The 21,879-nt window shown below is 46.5% G+C and overlaps 1 protein-coding gene across 1 annotated transcript; it reads right to left on the bottom strand.

The window, feature by feature from the left end:
- Positions 1–4,774: 4,774 nt before the first annotated feature.
- LOC125709359 (phosphatidylinositol 3-kinase regulatory subunit alpha-like) lies at positions 4,775–20,824 on the bottom strand. The gene is made up of 3 exons (XM_048977683.1): positions 20,646–20,824; positions 19,436–20,261; positions 4,775–4,962 (listed from the first exon to the last, which is right to left on the bottom strand). Exons 2-3 carry the CDS (start codon positions 19,740–19,742, stop codon positions 4,775–4,777), a joined length of 495 nt encoding a protein of 164 aa, XP_048833640.1. The 5' UTR covers positions 19,743–20,261; positions 20,646–20,824.
- Positions 20,825–21,879: the final 1,055 nt, after the last annotated feature.

Genomic DNA, 21,879 nt, shown 5'->3' on the forward strand with positions numbered 1-21,879 from the left:
ACATCTCGGGCTGATCCACAGTCTGAGATGGAGCGGGGGGGTGGGGAAGGGGGGCTAGGCGGCGCCGTGCTCTTCATCTGACAGCTCTGAGACGTGGCCCCCGCATGCGGGAAAAAGCGACGCCATCCTAATTATATAAATAGGTCACAGTTTGAGAAACCAGGTTAAAGTGAGGAGGCTTGGTAGGTAGCGGCACACGGGAACAGCGGCGCTGGGGTGTAAAACACGGTAAATCGGCCGAGAGGGAAAAGGGGACAGGCTCCTTAATGACCCATAAGTCTTTGCTGTAAAATCGTCCTGCCCACTGGAATCCTACGATTCTCTGGGAACAAACAAACCCGCCTGCACATTACACGTATTATTCTGAGAAAGGCTCCTGCCACATACTCTGATATGTGTATAGCCCCCCCCCCCGCCCCCCCCCCCCACAACCTACCAAAATCTGGGTCACTGGAGCCTTTATAGTATTTTTTTGAGCCTCGCTGGGGAGGTGGTGGGGGGGCAGCATACATCAGGGTTCAAGGGAGAATGTTAAAAATGTACCAGTGATATGGTCGGTAAACAATAACAACGAGAAAGTCACGCTCCCAAAGCGGAGTGCCCACAATGCACTGGGGCGCACACCTCAGGGGTGAGCGAGTCTGATTCCCACACACAGGAAAACAGCCTTTCTCCATCAGCCCTGGTGTCACGAGACAGCTGTTCAGAATGCGCTTTTCAGGAAAAACCTATCGTGGAATGATCAGGGGCCAATAAAGGAGAGATTAACACTCGTCCCAATCGGAAAGTAACACTTGATAAACATTCTAATGTTTTTCTGTCCTTCACTCTTAGAGGCCAGTTTGTATCCCAGCAGGGTGGGGATCTGTAGGTTGTGGGTTTAAATCTGACAGCTGGCAGAGTAATCATATCCCCGTTGGACCTTAACCCCAGCACTGGCTGACCCAGCTCACTGACCCAATGCTTTCGTAACTTGTACGATTCTTTATACAAAAAACATCTGCTAAATAAATAAATGTAAAGACACACAAGGTAACATCAGCTCCCTTTCCCAGCCTGTCAGAGACTGATGGTCCCCGGCCCCCGTTTCCAAAGAGGAGCATGGTTCTGATCCAGCCACCCCACCCCCGACAGCCGTGGCTAAGAAACCAAAGCTGAAAATAATCGTCCGCCTCTATCTTGGTGTGAGTCACCGTGGCCACATGCAGACTCCGTCATCTTAATCACACACTCAACCGCGGTGTCGCTAAGAGGCAAGGCGAGCAACGCTTATGGAGGCAGCAAGATTGAGGTCAATCCCGATATTCTGCTGCGAGCATCTAGGATCTGGATGGTGGAAAGGACTCAGAGCGAGAGCTCTGGAACTGAACCGTGGTGAGGTGGCTCAGCCTGTAGGGGTTTGGCTAAAAATTCTGTCACCACTAAAGTTACACTTCATGTTTCTGCCCCCCACACTAAATAAATAGCTAGCGAGTAACGTCAGAAGACTGTAGCTAGCTTGTTAGCAGAACATGCAGCGTCGGCATCTCCTAAATAAGGAATACGGTTATTTAATATTCTGCGAAGTGACTCCTTGTGGCCAACGGGGGGCCCTCAAACCTCGGGGGCCCCCAACACAAAAAGCACGTGATTTCAGTGGTGGGGAAACACCACCGCTGGTCAGACTGACCCCAGGCTGACCCTGAGTTACTGCAACGCCGGCAATGTAAAACAGTGCCGAGTATAGCGATGCTTGGTACACTGTACCTAACTTTGTTAACCAAGACCGATGAGCGACTGCTAATTGTTACAAGAGTCCGACATTAGCATAAGTGCAAATTCAGCAAGTGCAATCAACACTATGGCTAAAATGGTCTCTAAAGAGCTGAGCGGGCAGGAAATACGTACAGCTGAATATCAGCGTATGCTCTGACCAAGGTGGCTTTTTAATCTATTGCAGGGCAGAAAGTCACTCTTTACAAAATTACACTCTGCATGAACATGGCGGTAGCTGCCTTGAGTTTCACGTTTGCCATTAGGTTTATTGGTGTAAAAAGACAAATTTATTTTTTAATTGCTCATTCATTTATTTAAAAAAAAACCATTGGACAAGACTTTAACGGACAATGGATCATTACGAGGAAAAAAAAAATAACCGTAAATTAGTGATAATTATTTCGCAATGCTTGCCATTTCTAGACAAGCTCCTTAGAGCAGACATGTACGCTTAGAAAGTTGTTTGCTACCTGAAATTTTACAGCACAAGTCAACCTGCAGCGAGACTCTTATCTGTTAGAGACATTCCACTTTGGGAAGGAATGCAGCTAAAATCATGTTCGGATCTCTGGGAAACTTTGACGTGGACTTTGAGATGTGAGTCCTCCCCCCCTCGTTATCACAAAGACAGGCACCCCCCCCCCCCCCCCCATGCCCTCCTCACAGCCTCCTCTCCATCCGCCTCCTTCCTCCACACAAACGACACCTGCAGAGAAATGGTAGCAGGCAATCGGAGCTGCCTTCCTTCACAGCGAGGGATTAATCGCCATCGAGGACAGGCGAAGGAGAGGAGGAGCTTAATGCCGATTTATCTCCCCTCTCCCCACACCTTTCCCAGGAGATGCTCCTCTCCGGACACACCTTAACATCCTGAGTCCTGCGGATTTCCTCGGGAGAATCGCGGCTGATTACGGCGCTGCCCAGGTTGATTTGGATTAACTGGAGCATAAGGCTCTTACTGTATATTGGCAATTACATGCCTGATATGATTCATAATCCACAGACTTAGAGGTGTCTGGTCCCAGATTCATTTAAGTCATCTTGCATTATTTTTCCTTTGCTTATCTGCCGGTATAAGAATGGCATTTAATAAAACACACATAAATTACAAGCGGAGCCTGTGTAACCCTATTCAGTCAGGAAATATCATTTAAATACGAACCACCAGCTGAAGGAATGCATGGCTGCCTCTTCCAACAGTACGCATAAAAAAAATGGAAAAATGAGTAATCTAATAAAAGGACAATCTCATTTTCCCTCTCACTAAACAAAAAAAGCGCTCTATTTCACTGCTTTCCTGTAACCCTTCTCCCCATGCAGGGGGACGCACACATGCGTCGCATTAAATCAGAAACAGGAGAGGAAAAGGCTAGGAGTGGGAGGCCACTGACATCTTCCAGAAGGATGGTTTAGAAGGCAGACAGGCCACATGACCAGATTCACTTAGGGCAGATTCACAGGGCACCTGATCGAGGTCCACATTACAGACCGTTTCTCAGTTTTGAGGCCACTGGGAGGCCGACATAGTATAAGCAAATGAAAACATGACTGGTGAGCAAGCAGCCAGAATAGCGCCTCCTAGTGAAAAGGCTGCACTACCTCAAGAACACCGACTTCATCGCACAGATCGTGGGTAGCAAACTACTGTATTGCACCTATACTTCTTAGGTTCTACTCTATACTGCACCTATACTTCTTAGGTTCTACTCTATCTATGGGCGACGTGTAACATACTATGACCAGTAGGTGACTTGCTGGTTAGGTTCGCTTGTAACCCAGTAGCAGAGTACTCAGCTTGAAAGTCTGCTGTAAACAAATATAATTATAATTATATTAAAATATATTAAAACAGCTAAGCAAATAAAATGATATAGGCAAATAAAAATTAGAAATCCTACCTTTTGGGGGTCGTCGTCATACGCTCAGTTCTTTGGGATGTGGGCAGGTATATCGGCACTAACCGTAAAATCAGTAATATATGCACACTTTATTCGGGCTCAATTACTCACAGTCCGTAATGCTCATACACCTAATATATTTCACTGTCAGTTTGATTGGGACAATTTCTATAAGACCCACTGCTCTGAGATATAAATCACGTACGAGGAATGTGGCGACGGACGGCAAACAAAGCAGGCGAGGAGGGATTTATTTTTCCAGAACACCTTTCGTAGGGGTTATTAATGGGACGTACACCTCACTCATCATCACTCATGCCGACAACGCCGCCATCAGACTCCCGCCAAGCCTGCAGAAATTCGGGGGGGGGGGGGTGGGTTGACGTGATATTACAGGGGCCCCTCTTTGTTTTTTGGCCCCCCGCACTGAAATAGGAGATATAAAAGAAAATAAAATCAATAGAAAATTGATTTGTGTGATGCTTCTCTCAGGCTACCCATCTACCTGTGTTTTTAAACGTACTCATTTATTTAATTTGGGAGGGAAAATATCGGAAAGGTGGCGTATGGGGATTCTCTCACCCGCTGCGACCCGCTGTGGTGACTCTTGCCATGACCTGGCTCCACGATGTTATTGTGCCGGTTATTAAATGGTAGCTCGAGGGCGTGAGATGGCCATCCATTAACCTTGGACCCTAACCCCCCCAACCAACGTGTCGCTGAGGGGACAACCTGCATTATCAGGGTCAACGGTACCTGCCCCGTCCACATCACTGGCAAGGTGTCCTGTTTTATCTTCATTTTCTTCCACTTACTTGTTTGGCATGGGCTTTGTTCTTAATGTAAGGGCAGAGGGCTTGGAAAAGATTCCAAACAAGAGGTGGGAGAGGCGCATTAAAACCAAGGGCTTCAGGTGGGCATCAGTGGCAAACTGAACAATAAAAATTAAAATAACAATGGAGCATTCAATCGGACCAGCCACCACAACGGTGAGCCATGAACTCTGTTTCCAGAACAGAGAATAAGCTTGGTTCTGTGATAATTATCAAGAATCGATGTACATCTGTGGCAGAAGAAATAATCAGGTCATGAAAAATACAGGTGTTGAATGAGGACCTGGTCTATTTCGAGACGGAAAGAGGGGGCACAGCGAAGCCTTGGGAATGAAGAGCGATGGAAGATTCTGGCATCTGCGACCAATCCTGGAGCCGACAGAGGCCAGTGCGATAAAGAGGAGCTGATGTAGCATCAGGGTGGAGTGACCTCCTCAGACCTCGACTGCAGGCAGCTACGAGACACTGATTCTGCTCTGCGGGGGAAAACCAGGAAATAAATGGGAAAATTTGAATTGCTAATTTTCTATCCCCGGCATATATTATCACATAGCTTGGGGTTTCATCCATGACTGGGTGTGCCGCTGGGGGGGGGGGGGGGGGGGGACCAACACGGAGAAGAAACAATTAATCAGGGCCGCTGGAGATTCCCGGGGCCCGAGCGGAAGCAGAAATCCTCCAAGCCCATCCCTTCCCGTTGAGGTCCCGCAGCACGAGCTTTCCAAGCATCAAGCGAGGCTGGACCAGCTCGGGTTTGGGGGCGTTTCAAGGAGTCCTCATATAGATGACAGCATTTTCCTGAATAGCTCACAGCTACCAGAGCTAAAGAATCGCTACATAAATGCAGGACACGGTCACTAACATGGCTACTGCTAATAGCTAACAAAGCTAAATTATCGCTACATAAACACAGGACACAGTTACTAACATAGCTACTGCTAATGGCTGTTAGCCGCTAACAACCCCAGACTTATGTACTGATTACACTGGGCTGCAGCCCAGGACACCAAACCTTAGCCCCCTAAATTAGGTCCTGGTAACAGGGAACAGGGAAGGCTATGGGCTTTTACTGGAAATATTCTCTGAGAAGAACAAATGTTAAGTGTAGTTTAGTTTCAAAAAGCTTTTACATTGTACCTACATGATAGGAGTGTCACAGCTGGACAATACTGGGCACCGTAAAGACAGCTGGTGGTGACGAGACCACTTCCCCCCCTGCCCCCCCTTCGTCATGCTTCATTAAGGGCCTTGTCCCCTGCATTGCATCCTGGGAGCGGGCCCGCGCCACACACCGTCATCTCCGACGCCGTGGCAGAAGGCTTGGGGGCAGCTGTTGTTTTTGACGAGATGTTCTGCCAGGATTGGTTTTACAGCTCGGGTGTGTGCGATGTGTGCTGTTTACGTAACTCCACCATTGCGAGTGTGTGTGTGTGTTTCTGTATGCGATCGCCTGTGTCAGTTTTATTTAGATGGCATGGTGATTCATGCTGCCCAGTAAAGACAAACTACTGGGAACAGCAAAGGCAAACGTTTTGTTTTTTTTTGTGTAGACCAGACCCTCTTAAACGCTCAGCAAAAATATCACAACATGGATATAAACAATGATAATGCTCATAATCTCCCAGCAGTCGCCCATCTAAAAAAAAAAAAACTGAATTAAGTGGAAGATGAAATATAAAATCCCACTTCAGATACGTCGGAGGGTTTAAGGTGGTGAAAGAGACTGTGGAAAGCCATGAGTATCAAAGACAAGTACGTCACACGAGAGAGGCACTGGTGATAATTCAGGATGGCTCTCCGCTCCTGGATGTCCTCCAAGTTCAGGCTAACACAGCAGAGTCACCATACATCACTGAGTTAAGGCAACGTCCCACTAAACTCTAACCCCGGTGACATGCTGAGGAAGGTTGGCACATTAAAGGCACTGAAGGAATTGCAGTTACTGCATGATTAATAAGAAAATGGAAGATATTCTTAGCGATTTCCTATGAAACCCACAAATACATATACTTTTTTAATGTTCTTTAGTATTTTTAAGGATGTCCCGTGTGGGTTCAATGCATTTCTCCTTAACGTAATCTAGTCATACTGTACAGATAACACTACCAGCTATTATACTGCAATATATGCATTAAATTTCAAGAAATGAACTGAAGAGTACATTTACGCAACAATTACCATTCTGAAGAGAACAGTGACGTAAGACATTTGGCTTTTGGACAATGCCTGGCTTCTTCAGTGGAGGTAGAGAGGTCTTCTCCTCAAAAATGTGTGAGGCCGTCTTGCTCCAGGAGAATATGGGTGTTGAGCTCATTCATGTCTTTGGCCTTGTTGGCCCAGTACAGGCTCAGGTTCTGCTCGAGGGTCGAGAACGGGTTAAAGACGGTTGGTTGTCATGGAAAACTGATGTTTAAAGCAGATGTGACAGTTTTTTTTGGGGGGGGGGGTCACTGCAAGTCCCTCAAGGTGAGGGAACAGCTTAACCGGGTTAACTACGAAGGCAAGAGAACCAGTTAGCCGGGTTAACTGGGACACGTGTTGTTGAGCAGCCCAGTCATGCTGGCTTGTGTCAGTCTGTTTTTCACTCTCCCTCACGCACAGGTAGTGACCGCAGTGCGTATTTCTCGGAGTGGCCATCCAAAACGTTCTGCTCCGCCGCCTCGGTTGCCACGGGACACCGGCATCAGTCACGGCGTAAACTCGCAGTACTGCTGAGCGGGCGCGGGAACGAGCTCCATCGTACGGATGGCTGAGCACCCTCCCGTGACCCTCCTGAAAGTGCCCACAAATCTCGCAGATTCTAATCAAGCCGAAAGGCTCGGAGAATGTGGCGGCGACGGCAGATTGAAAACATTAACGCAAAACGCTGCTCAGAGGTCACTGGGGGGGGGTAAGCGGGGGCCCGTGTCGGCCGTCATCTGAAACTGTACGTGGTGAGGAGGTGTAAGATTAGCTATATGAAAGACAAAAAACCTGCTCAATAATCACAGTGCAGATATCGGGGGTGTGCGGGGGGGGGGGGGGGCAATTTGTGGCTCAGACCCAAAGCTTCTCCCTCCCCCGAATGTGTACGTTTATGTCATAAGGACGGCAAGATGGCGTATGCGGAAGTGAAGGAGCTCCTACGTACTTGTGCAAATAAAACGCAATTTTATCTCGGCACATAAGTGCGCGCCGTTTGTTCTCCGCCGCCGAGGCAGATACGTAATTACTGATGCTACGATGCTAAGCTAAGCCGACGCGTATGTGCAAGGCTCCGAACACGAGAAGCCAGATCCGAGGCAGAGCGGGGCGGCTTTCTGGGCGGCACTCGGGGCAATTACACGAAACAAATAAGCCTGAGCAGAGGCAGAACGCATCTGACGGCCGGCTGGTGAGATCACCGACCAAACCCCCCCCCACCCAATCTGAGCCTCCAGCATCGCCAGCCCCCGCACTGAGGAAGCTCAGGACAAATCCCACAGATATACATTTTTTTGAATCATTATTATTGGCAGACGCAGACACACCTGCGGGAGCGCTGGCCTCCCTATTCACACACAATCTAACGGGGGGGGGGGTCTATGCACGAGCGGCCTTTCAGGCAGCTCACTTATTCTGGGGGTGGGGGGCTCTGTGCATATTTTAAGAATGGCTCCAGGTGCGGGGGCTCAAGAGAGGCTTCCGGAACTGACTGCACCTCCGTCACATATCTGCTTATTGGCTTCATTAGACTCCAACGCTCCACCATGCCTGATCCTCCACCCAGCAGACCCTGACTGACCATCGATATGCAGGTTCTTCAGATCTTCCCATCTCCTTAGATCTTCTCCACAAAGATCAAACTGCTTCCAGCTATTGACAGATCTCCATAAGCTACCCATTTATCCATCCATTTATGCATCTAATCATCAGCAAACATAAAACAGCCTAAGGGGACAAGACAGCAGACACCCTGGATGGGATTCCAATCCATCACAGGTCACACACACAATCGCCACACAATTGGAAGCTCTGAAACATAAACTCACCAGCCTGTCTGTTTTTAGACTGCAAGATGCAACCGGCATGTCACTGGGAGATCATGCAAACTGTACATATGCAGAGCAGAGGCGGGATTCAAACTCTCAACGCGGGAGGTGTGAGATATCAGGTGTACCCACTGAGCCACCTTCCAAACCATCTGTGACAAAGTGGAAAAAAAAGAAACCCCACACAGGTACCACCTGAAATGGGCCACAAAACCGACCGGAGAGGTAAGAGGGTCCATGTCCCCCTCTTCAGTCTGGGATGCAAAGCTTCTTCCTACAAGGACCTTTGCTTACCTGTCCCAAAAACAAAAGATCTCCAGCACTTCTCTAAGGATGAGTGGGGGGGGGGGGCTTATTTCGGTATCCCCTGACGGCTGGCACATGAAGACACACGGGGGACATGCAGATGGGTGGGTGCTTGGGGCCCCACACCATCATGGCAAGAAGCCAGTAAGCCAAACGCCCTCCCACAGACGCAAAGAACAGCGTGATAGTGAGAGCTGACGGCAGATTCCATCCGAGGGCTGATCCCCATGTGCCGCTGGCATGGCGTGGTCAAGCAGCGGGAAAGACGCTTCACAGACTGATGTTAGAGACCCCCAACCTGCAGCCGTTGGAAGACAAGGTCCTCAAAAAGCACCGATAATCATTAAACCAGCAGGCTGTTCGCCTTCATCTCGTCCCCAGAACCAGCACTAGAGGGGGGAACTGCTTCAGGCAACGGTCATGGAGCCAATTAAAACGGCATCATCGAACCACTGCATGGATCTCACGTTTGTGCCGTCTCGGTCTTCAAAGCTCACGTCTCCTTCCAGTCGATGCCTTTCATTCCGTCTCCGTGAACAGCGTGCGTTCACGTCACAGCGGCGTAAATATTTTACGAGAAACCTTTAAAATATCGACGGGAACTAACAATCAATTTCGTACTGAAGATGCGCCATGCTGGCGGCTGGGGAACTGACCTCTTTTGTACGGAATAATCTGGGCCCGTAAGACCAGTTTTGTCTAAAAACACAAAAATTAAGCCCCATGACAACTTTGATCTTACCTGCTTCTACCTCATCACCCATAGAATCACCACATAAAACGAAATCCTTCCAAAAAAAAAAAAAAGCCTAATCCGGATTATGTCTTAATAAAAACGATAATGTCTAAGCCACAGGACTGGCGGAATTCCCGAAATCTCATTGCAGTCGCATTTATCACCCAAGCACATAAAAAACATTTAAAGATCTTGTCACCAGCGTGGGAGATGATGATGGAAAAAAAAAAAACACTCATCTGTTAATATACTTCAGTAGCTAGTAAAAAGCCTTATGTGTGAATTTGTGAAGACCTCTGTGGGGTAGGGAGAAGACTGCTCGTTAGTGAGGTGAGCGTAGGAGAGCAGTCAATACTTTAGAAGGTGCCATCAGTGTGGAACAAAGTCTCTAAGTCTAGTGAAGCTGAAAAGCCGCACCTGTGCACCAGACATGAAAGGGTGTCAGACTGGAAGCGTCGATCGAACCAAAAGGGAGAACCAACTCCTGATGTTTCACGGCTACCAGAGCGAGGGATTTTAGTTCAAAGATGTAACTGGACTATGCAAAAATCCTGCTACGACACCCAGAATCCGCAGAAACATCTAGACGGTTGACGTGGATCAGCCACCCCACCTGACACATTCAACCATGTAGCTATGGACACCCTAGTTAAGAGAATCACTTGCTCATAACTACCTGAACCACCAGCTGACGTGAGCTCTGGTCATATATTTTGTATGGTGGCTCATTAGGGACATTTACAGTAACGTTTCCACATGAAACTCGGCTTCCTGCATGCTTACCGTTTCTCGTCAGCATCTATTTATAAATAATCTGTATCAAATTATTAAACTTTAAACTCAAGGCAGTGCTGGGGATAAATTATGAATGTCAGTGGCATTTACATAATTTCATACTCAAAACAAAGTAGCGTGAAACAGCACCTGATTGGTACTATTGAAAGGTTAATTCATTGTTAGCCCAGAGTGAGAAGGAATGAAATCTATTCACTGCAAGCTTTGAGCGAAATCATTCATGAGTTGGTGATGGGCTTCACCATTGTTTGTATGATTTTTTATACATGACCTTTCCTTGTAGAGTTTTATATACACAAAACCAGTCCACTGTGTAGCAGATTTTAAAGCGTTTGCAGTCCTACTCTTGACAACAGAAGTGCATCAAAATTACAGCGCGACCCCAGTGTATGATTTCCTGCAGTAAAGAAGATCCCAGTAATAAAAAAAGGTTGCATTTATGACAGAAAACAAATTATTGTTTGTCACCCATTATAATGATCAATAATTTAACAGTTCAGTTTTGTTCAGAGTACAAAAAACCATCTTGTGTTTAAACAAAATGAAATGACTAAGCAATTCAGTTTAACGAGGTCAACACTAACAACGGAGAGAACACACATCTAATGGTAGTAATATTTTTCAATGTTTTAAATTGTACTCTTTTCATGTGGTGAATTTTGAAGGTCCCGATGACCAGTCTCTTGCCAAACAGAACATTATCAGTCAAATCTCTCTGACCCAAAGTATTTTTCCTCTGAAAAGTTACGAACTTTCACACGCATTCTTGTCAAACTTTATGATTTGCGTTTTGCTATCTGATGGCCCGTAATTCCCAGAAGCACTGGGCCCACATGAAGCTCACATTCTGCCGACGGCCGACATCCAGGAATCAGTGGGGCCTGAAGTCGCTGCAGCTGAGTTGCTTTTCTGTTTCTTCAATCAATCCATCCATCCATCCATCCATCCATCAATCCATCCATCCGTCCGTCCGTCGCCTTATTTTGGTCAGTGTCACGTGGGGACTGAAGCCTAACCCTGGCAGCACTGGGCACAAAGCTCGAGTCCACCCTGGATGAGATGCCAGGGTACAGAAACACATGCGAACAACCACAGCCCAACTTAAAGTCTCCAAACTGTGGGAGGAAACCCACCAAACCAGAGGAACACAAGCGAACTCCACACGCAGAGCGAAGATGCGATTTGTACCCCCAACCCTAGAGAAGTGAGACAGCAGGACAACAGACATGCTTACACTGCACAGATTACATTTCTGTGATATTACTCACATTATGATGCCATTACAATAAGATACACCAGAACTTTGACCTCATATTTTCATGGTCTGGCCACTCATGCCATCTTACACTGCATGGAAGGCCTTCCAGCCGCAGAACCCAAACAAAGAGAGATCCAACCTGGCTTCAGGGACAAGATAAGTTCTAATCCAGGTGGAATAATAAGCATGTTATGTGGAACGTGATGGAAAAAAACTTTCCTTATCTCAGCAATGGGACCTTAGCTGACTTAGCATATGCTACCACGCGATAAACAATGGGGTATAAACAAGAAGGTCACGGACAGTGTGTAAAACCCGTGGAGGTGCTCCGGTGTACTGAGAGCGCTGCCTAACTGGCTCCTGCACAAAAGAACCGGTACAGATGACTTTATGCAACATGACACTGTTTCCCGCTAGAGCAGCACTTTTGACACATCGCGATGTCCAAAACAAACAGAATGACAGCGGAAAACGACCAGCCTGAGTTCTAGCACGTCTCGGAGTTTGCCTCGGTAGGTTAGTCAAAATGTAGTCATTTTCAAAAAGAAGATCGATATGTGGAAGAGTTTGTATGCTTAGGCATATGTGGACTTTTGTACGCATATAGACAGTCTGTCACTCAAAATAATTATCTCAGTTGGGTCAAGATAGTACTGCGATTTGGCATCTTATGCATTTTTGATTGGGGGGGGGAGGCGGGCATCAAGAGCTACATCTCCCCCATCCACGGTGGTCTTACTGTCATGACCCTGAATACAATCCCCAATTACCCAGAATGCACTAGGAAAGGGAGAATGCATTCCATGACACAGTGCCAGTCGATGCCCATGTGGCACCCTACGGAAGCTTCACTGCAGGCGCCCCCTGTCTGTGACAAAGTCAAATCGACTTGCTATGTTGTCACCCACTCAGAAGATGACGTGCTAGATGGCTGCTTATGTTACCTAATGACCGATGCTGCTATGATGCAAGGTCACAACCCGTGCCACTGTCCTCTTAATTAAGGGCCACTGCTGGTATAGACTCTCCAGCATCATCAGAACTAGGCCACTTCTGGATTCTAGGTAGAGGTCCTCGGGGAATGTGGAGACTGAGACCCAGCTGTTGGATCTGGGAATAGCAGGATGTGTCACAGGAGATGATGGGTGTTACACTGATACAGAATGTTTCCTTCCAGACGATCAAAACCTTCAACCAGGAGATGGAGGAGAACCTCATGCTTGGAGCAGGCATGGAAGAATGGGCTCAGAACATAGGGCCATGTCCATCTTGGAAATGACAAAATATTTTAAGAAAAACGTCTACCTCATGGATAAAAATGCATTCTTTTCTCAAGAGGGGCCTTATTCTCAAATTTACCTGGTCAGTTCATAGTCACTATGAGGACGCCATTTTGTTTCCTCCGTTATATCCCAGATGAAGGGCTCCCAAGCCAAAGCTGAGCACACAAACAAACACAGATGGATGGAAAGGACATGACAGGACACTCGAGGCACAAATTTGGGTCAGTTCAGTCCCCAAAAGGGGACTAGAATTCTTTTTTCCTACAGTATTCGTTCCCAAATTAAACATCGGACACAGAGTAACCTTCCAGTTCCACGTCAAACAAATGAAACCACCATAAAAGCAACATTAAAATGAAAGCATGGAACTGCCCTCGTTTCCTTTAATTAAACCCTGAAGAATTTGCAGGGCATCAAGGTTCTTGAGAAGTAAACAAAGGCATTTTTGATCCTTTCGGTCTCTGCTTCCCCAAAATAGTTCATGTTTATGCCGAACGCTCCAAGATCGCAGGCATCTAAATGCTAATTATTAAATACTTGTGGCATGCAAATAGAGCCGATTAAAGGGGACTTTTTTTTCAAAGACGCCCCGGAATCCAACCTCCTGCTCTGCAACCACATTTGACTTTAAGTGAACTTCCAAAGCAAGTACAGTAAACGGCGTCAGCACCCCCACCTGCCCTCGCTGAACACTCGCCGCACACAAGCGTCGTAAAACACCAGCTATTGTGCCTTGGCGTGTTTCCGATACTTTGCGTTTTATATATCCAAACGCTCTGTAGACGTTCTTTGATCAAATTCTATATAGAAATACAAGAAAATCCCTTAAACCTCGATTCCCTCCTGTAAAAGAGCTAATACCCCATGCGTGCCACACTCCTCACCCCCGCACTCTGGTTTCCACCAAAAAGCGTAAATAAATAAAGTGAGCCAGTGGGGAAAATGCACCAGCAGCACTCTCCCTTTTATCTGCCTTATCCTCTGAGGGAGCGCAGGCTCTATTTTGGGATGTGCCTGGGCTAAAGTGTTCATTTCCTGCTCCCCGGAAAAGTTTGCCGAAATGTCAGTGGTGACAGCTGAGCCCCCCCATCACCTTCACTGGGAAATAAGCGAAGTGGGTGAAGTGGAGGACAGGCAAGCAGTCAGGGAACCGAGCCAGTAGCTATTAAATCGCCGTTTAACTGCGGGGCAGTGCAGCCCTCTGCATTCCCTACTTTCAACTCTACACACCCTGCTAGGGCGCAAATCCATCTTTTTTTGTCGTATGTGCTCAGTTTCCGTGCCTCTGCTGCGCAATACTGCAGCTATACAGACCACAACTGATCTCGAAATGCGATATTATGACATCTTTTTAAAAAAACGTCGAGTCCATCGGTTTTGTCCTCGATCGTTTGGAAACAGGCAGAAGTCGTGCAGAAAAACAAGTACATAAATCAGCACGATGTGCAGACTCCCGGGGCGACTCAGGAAGCAGATGATAAGCGTTTCAGGGGACTCCAGAGCTGAGAATACGAGCAGGCATGCAGGAATGAGCCTAAGAGGACCACCAGTGCCATATGGAGGCAGAGACCTTGTGTACTGAGGGATTTTGTCTAGTCTTTGAGCCAGAGCCACAGACACAGAAGGATCCCAGCGGCCTGGCTTGGTCATGCAGGGATCTGGGAGAGCCTGCACAGCTATGCTCCTGCCCCCCACACACAGAGTACTGAGAACATTTTGGCATCTCCACAAAATCATTAGAATGTTTACGTTGCATGAACCTACCAGCGTCTGGGATGGTTTACATCTAAATATGTTCAAACACACTCATCCATTGGTATTCCCGAAAACATCACTCTCAAGCTTGAAAATCCAGCCTCAGTCGTCCTGCAGTCGCTAAGGCCGCCGCTGAGGTAACGTGACAGCCAATGAAAACCTCCGGCTGACAGCCACGAGACTTCCTCTGATGAACAGTCAGCCGAATGATGAGTGTGTGCAGAGAAGAGATCACGGTCTGTTCCACCCAGAGGCTACATGCTTAAGGATGATCAGAAACAGATACTATATGTTGCACGGCTTTTTCCAATATTCCCCTTTTTAAAACAACTATTTATCTGATTCAAATCATCTTATACTCAAAAACTGACCTTCAGTAACTGACAGCGCATCACGGGAACATCTGTTGAATTTCACAAATCAAACATGTTTGTTAAAGAAATGTTTCAGAAGATCTTTGACAGACTGGGAGTCCCTCTCCAGTCAGGATATTCCTTGGAAACACATGGAAGGAATCCAGAGAGCGAAAGGTCGATGGCTTCTGGCTCACGGACGACAAAAAAAGAAAAAGAAGCCCCCCCCTGTAGTGCCACCCCCCTGTGGGATGGGTAAAAATAGCAGAAAGAAGGGCAAGGGCAGAAGCACGAAACACATCACCGCAGGATTCAAAGGGGAAGCGGACAATCACCCTTCCTGAACGCTCTTCACCTTCAAACTGTCTTCATCTTTCTTCTGTGATGATCAGGCTTGTTTACTTAAGGTCCACTGCTGGGGTGCCACGCAGGTCATTCACACAAGTCATGATATGTGAGCGATAAACCGGGTAAGGTCTATAATGTGACTTTCACACCCAGGTACACGGGAGGCTAGGTGTTGTGGACAGCCAATCACATGACCCAAAATTGCTAATTTAATGCGTCATTTCATAGCGTTGCATTGTGGGTCTTCATACATTTTTTTTTAGAAAACACCGTGCATTTTTACATTACTTCCCATCTGCTCCTCACCTTCTAGGGCAGTACATCCCAGACCTATCCTCACATATGCTTACAGGTTCTAAGGATGATGCTGCGATGAATAAACCTTATTTGTTGAAAGGGACCATCTACCCAAAAGCGGTGGTCCCTGAGGAGTAAATACTCAGAGTGGGGATCACAGGGTTTCTAGGGTTACAATAAGCAGACCCATAGGGAGGCGCTAGCCAGACATAAGGGCAGCAGATGTAGCTTGTGTCCCTGGAGACTTGAGCCTCTCTGGCAAACAGAAGATCGCCTCTCTCACTGACCATGGACAGTTGGCACCATTTAACCACAACTGGTACCCTGACCATCAGACGACACCGTACTCCGCACGCTCGCGACTCAGCGCTGACCCACGGCAGACGGCCGAGCACAACGACCCCATTCAGGAGGGGATTGGGGTGGGCGGGGGTGCTATGTGCTGGGGGGGGGGGGGTGGACACAGTCTAGCAAAGCCAGACTCCTGATATTGCTTTGACTTTAAACCCAGTTTAACCGGGACTCCTTGAATAACAAACTTGCATATTATGTCAAATTTATAATGACCTTTACATTTATTTATTAGTCTTATCCAAAGCGATGTACATTTTTTTTAAGACAGTCTCTGAAACAAGTGGGGGTTAAGGGTCTCGCTCAAGGGCCCAATGGTGAAATCGCTCTGCCAGCCCTGGGATCTGAACCGACGACCTTCCGCTCGCGGGCACGCATATCATCGAAATCATACAGCGTGGCAGCTCTCCGTCTGCCAACGGAAATGAAATTCCACTGAAGCTTGCAGGAAGCCACATACTGTAGGAAAGAAAAGAAAAACCAGGTGGAAGCTTCACCACGTTTAGACCATTTCGACAGTCTGTGTCGTGGTGCCAGAGAGCTGCATAGGGTAGGAGCTCCCATAGGTGACCACAAAGCCGGGATGCAGGATCTCACCGGCTTTCACGAAACGCCACAGAGCCGCTGCTGGAACCCAAGATGAGGCAGATTAATAAGAAAAGCCGATCCCAGCAACAGGGCGCTTGTTGCCCCACGGATTAAGCAAAGCCACGATGTCGACCGCAAACATGACGGGCAGCCGGTGTCCTCCTGGCCCAGCAAAGACGATGAACCGTGCTGCGTATCACAAAGGCAATCAGGGGAATGTACGTGTCTCCCAGATTAGACAGAAAATGAAGATGAGAGATGAGGCACCCGACAGCTCTGCAGCAATCACAGCCTGTTATACCCGACAGGGCAGAATATTGTCAGACTAACCCTTATGTTTCACCCTGTTTCACCCTGCTCCACATCGGAACAGTCGGCCAGTAGTCGGCCAGTTCGTTTCAGATTGTGGAAATAACACCATTTTATCTTATGTTTTTCTACTATTTCAGGCCAAATTCAGTTTTAGGACTAAGAAAGATTTGGTGTGAGAGAGTAAAATTGCTGGGTAGCTAAATAATGCACCACTAATGTGTCGGACTCAATTCCCACCACTTAAGGGGGCAATTTTAGTGGGAAACTTTTGCATGTGGCCGAAATCTCACACGCTAATCCTATTGCTAAAAGGTTAAATATGTGAAATTCCTCAAACATATTTTCAGCCACACAATGGTGCGTCTGTGAACCAGCTGAGTGTCCTGCCAGGGTGGTGGGGGTGGGGGCGTTTAGGAGAGGGCAGGGGGCTCTGGGGGGCCAGCAGACCAGGGCCGTGACATCGCATGCTGTGTTTTTTCTATTGTAGCCACGTGGCAAATCGATCCCCCCCACCACAAAATTCCAGGGTGGTCTCCCCCCCCAGCCTGCCCTGAACTGTTTACTGAGTTCTTTGTAATTTTCAACACCGTGCTGAGGGTTACAAAATTCCAACCCCCCCCAACAGCACAGTTACAAAGATTTGTTAGCCCCACAGGTATTAGCGGTTAGCCTTTCGCAATTACCTGGTTCAGGAGAGAGCCGCCTGCAGAGAATGTTCTAGACCGACTTTCCTGCTGCTTTTGTAAACACTCCACACCCTTAGTTGGGATTCATCATCTTCATATTTTAGCTACATTATAAATAAACCATTAAAAGCCACAGAAACAAAAGCATCACGCGTATGTATGCAAACGTGATTTCAGAGCCGAGCCATACTGCGAACAATCAGTAAAAATGCAGCAAATTTATTCAGGCTCATTGTATAACATTTCCTACATGCATGTCTCCCCCGATGGATGAAGGAAAGGAAGTAATAATAGGTCGTGGGGGGGGGGGGTGCCTCATCCGCCCACAGTCAGGGTTCGAGTCCCGCCCTGTGTGTGCAGTCTGTTTCTCTTGCCTGTGTCCGTGGCAGTTTCCTGTGCAAAAGCTGCTTTTCTCCCAAAGTTCAAAGATGTGCACTTAGTCTCTAATTTGTGTGTGTATATGAACTGGCATCCTACCCAGACTGAACCCCAGCCTCGTACCCTATGGGAGGGTGACCCTAAGCAGGACCGGTCAAAGTGACACCTACGCACTCTGTCACTGACACCCAGAAAAGATCACAAATGATCATCTCACCCACGCAATAACCATGGAGGGGATGTAGCTCAGTCGCATCCTTTGCATGCACGAGGCCTGGGGTTCAATCCCCGGCATCCGCACTCTAGGTTTTTAAGAATTTCCATCAGGAATTAATGACGTTTCTCTTGCCCCATGCAAGGGAACACAACTCCACAAAAGGTGGCCTTTCAGATGGCTAAACCATAAACGAACGAGTGGCACTTCTGATCCGACATTTAACAGAAGCGTGCTGTGTTTATAACCACTGGCCTCATTCCTGTCATTGGATAAAGAGCAGGGTTTAGTTATTAATAATTAACGGAGACACGGATGAGGATTCGTGATGGGAGAGGTCTGGGAGGCAGCAGGCGTAAACCCCAGAAAGACGATGGTGTCACACTCAGCCGAAGTGCTCTGACATTCGGGGCCCTGCGTCAGCAAGGCGCTCATCTGCATTAACGGCCAAGGCCTGGGAAGCGAGGGCCAGGGACACTCAGATGTACAGTGCCCCCTACACGACCCTTAGAGATACGGAAAGTATTAAATATGGTAGATGACTGCAGGAGTCTGCAGTTCTGTGTCACAGAATTTAACCCAGGAGACAGCAGACATCCCCTCAAATCATCAGGTAATGAATATTTATATTGAAAATAAACAGGTTTAGAGGAACACAGAAGCCTAAAACTTGTCATAAACTATATCTATCAGCTATAAACATCTCACATTCATCAGCTACTGTTTAGTAAAGCTTTGGTTTTAGGAAAATAGTTATAAATACCCTTGCGTTGTTTTACAAACAACCTGTACTCCAACTCTCACCAGCTGCACTGATTATACATAAAGAAGGAATATTCATGAAGAGAGGGGGGAAAAAATTGCAAATTCTCCGGAAACTTTCCATGACCTTCAAGCTAAGCTGCAAATAAAAAACATTTCTTGAAGGATGTATCAAGAGTTTTAAAAGGGTCCTATCGTTTCCAATTATGCTTGTAGAAAGAGAAGACAATGTAGAGAAGTGGGAAGTAGGTTTTGGTATAAGTGACTGTGTCCTGTTTCCATTTGCCTGGGATTCGAACCCAGGGTAATTAGCTCGAGGTCAGACAGCCAATCATCGCAGTGCTTATTCCTGTCTGTGACATTCACCATCGTGGCAGACTGAGTTTATACAGTCGGCTGTGAACTTCAATCAATACACGGAGTTAATTACACACAGTGACATACACACACGCACAACACCCATTCGGGGGTGTGTGTGGGGGGGGGGAGGGTTTGGCTGACTAACATGAAAACTCACCTGCCCCGGCCACTGCCCCGGGGGTCGGCGGTACGGGTCTGAGCCACGGTTTTGTGACGGGGGGGGCCATCCTCACCAGGCCGACGTACTCCACGAAAGTGCCTGGGAAATCCCCTTTCTCTTTGGTTCGTTCATTGGTGCCCTGCAGCCACCCCTTGGGGACCTTCTCGTCCCCGTCCTGGTAGTCGGCTGTCAGCACAGACACCTTGTTCACAATGAGGGTGTCGCCAGGCTGCAGGGAGATGTCATCTTCCCTCTCCTTCTTATACTCAAAAAGCGCACGGTACTGAAAGCCTTCAGACGCCATTATTTTAATTATGAAGCACACGGCAGCGGGCTGTCTAACTTTTCCTGCTTCAGAACTGAAAAAGCTAATCAGTCTTGGGGTGCATCTATTTACTGCAGGACGGTCAGCAATCAGCTGGAAGGCTGAAAGTCACCATGTGAGCAGGAACTGAAGGCTTCAGACTCTCCTTGAAAGTGCAAGCGGTTAATGCATCTGGGGCATTTAAGACTCCTGAAGACTCCTGAAGGCTGCATTTAAAACTCAGGCAGCAGAATGAGCAGGCGGCCGACGAGAAGGAGAAGTTAGAAGAGCAGACGAGATGAGAGAGCGGCCCAGACAAGAGACTTCGATTCAGCGTCCGGGGGATCCGGATTGACGGCACCGCCACATATATCAGCGGGTCCAGTCACAGATGTGGCCGCACAAACTGACAGATCCGTCTCAGCTACGCGTATCCACCGCAGACTGGAGGCTGGAGTCTGATCCACTTTTCTCTCATGCAGCTCATGTGCTGAGGTCCCGAAACACCCACGCCGGAAACTGAAGGGTACATATTATCATTAGAATGAGCAACGTTATAATTGCATAACAGACGCATAGAAGTTATTACGACTGAATACCGGGCAACTGCGGCAATTATAACGACATTAAACTGGCATAAATTACACACATAAAGCTTTTACCATTAATTTTAGCAGACTCAGTCCTGACTCCCGACATTTTATCATCCAGTGGATCTTAGATACGTCTTAAGTTTTAGGACCAATCGTGGATCGTCTGTGGTGTTAAGAGTGTAACATTTTAAGGTGCACCATACAAAACATAATAATAGAATAATAATAACATAATAACAGAAAATGTACGCGATCCAGTTTGTTAGCTGCACGCATTGAAAGGTACTGTAAAATTGTGCAGAAAACTTACCCCGCTTTAAGGACACGATCTTTCCCCCAGTGTTGCGACGGGTAAAATCAGCACAGATATGACGATGTAAGTTTGTGACCCATGGGATATGTATCGCTGTATATATATATATGTAAATGAGACCGGCGCTGTGTTTAAAGCGGACAGGCAGCCGTGATTGAGGTGCAATCGCCTCTCACATCAGAAGTACTCCGTTAATAGGGTGACGTCGACGGTCACGCCCCCGACCGCGTGAGTGACAGCGGATGCGGGGGGGGGGGGGGGGGTTGCATTGACGTCTTAAATCAGCACTGTACAGGATACAGTACAGTGTACATATTAATACTGTACATACTGTATAAAATAATAATCAGTCACACTAAATAAGATGTAAAAATTGTATATAATAATCAGGACTAAATAAGATGAAAACACTATATAATAATTAGGGCTAAATAAGATGTGAACACTGTATATAATAATCAGGACTAAATAAGATGAAAAGACTGTATATAATAATTAGGGCTAAATAAGATGTGAACACTGTATATGAAAATCAGGACTAAATAAGATGTAATCATTGTATATAATAATCAGGACTAAATAAGATGAAAACACTATATAATAATTAGGGCTAAATAAGATGTGAACATTGTATATAATAATTAGGGTTAAATAAGATATGAACACTGTATATAATAATCAGGACTAAATAAGATGTAAACATTGTATATAATAATTAGGGTTAAATAAGATATGAACACTGTATATAATAATCAGCACTAAATAAGATGCAAACGTTGTACATAATAATTAGGGTAAAATAACATATGAACACTGTATATAATAATCAGGACTAAATAAGATGTAAACATTGTATATAATAATTAGGGTAAAATAACATATGAACACTGTATATAATAATCAGGACTAAATAAGATGCAAACGTTGTACATAATAATTAGGGTAAAATAACATATGAACACTGTATATAATAATCAGGACTAAATAAGATGAAAAGACTGTATATAATAATTAGGACTAAATAAGATGTAAACATTGTATATAATAATTATGGTTAAATAATATATGAACACTGTATATAATAATCAGGACTACATAAGATGTAAACATTGTATATAATAATTATGGTTAAATAATATATGAACACTGTATACAATAATCAGGACTAAATAAGATGTAAACATTGTATATAATATTCAGGACATGGAAAAACAGCAGGAATCTAAAAAGC

This window comes from Brienomyrus brachyistius, chromosome 15 (genome assembly GCF_023856365.1).
Source record: "Brienomyrus brachyistius isolate T26 chromosome 15, BBRACH_0.4, whole genome shotgun sequence".
Lineage (NCBI taxonomy): Eukaryota > Metazoa > Chordata > Actinopteri > Osteoglossiformes > Mormyridae > Brienomyrus > Brienomyrus brachyistius.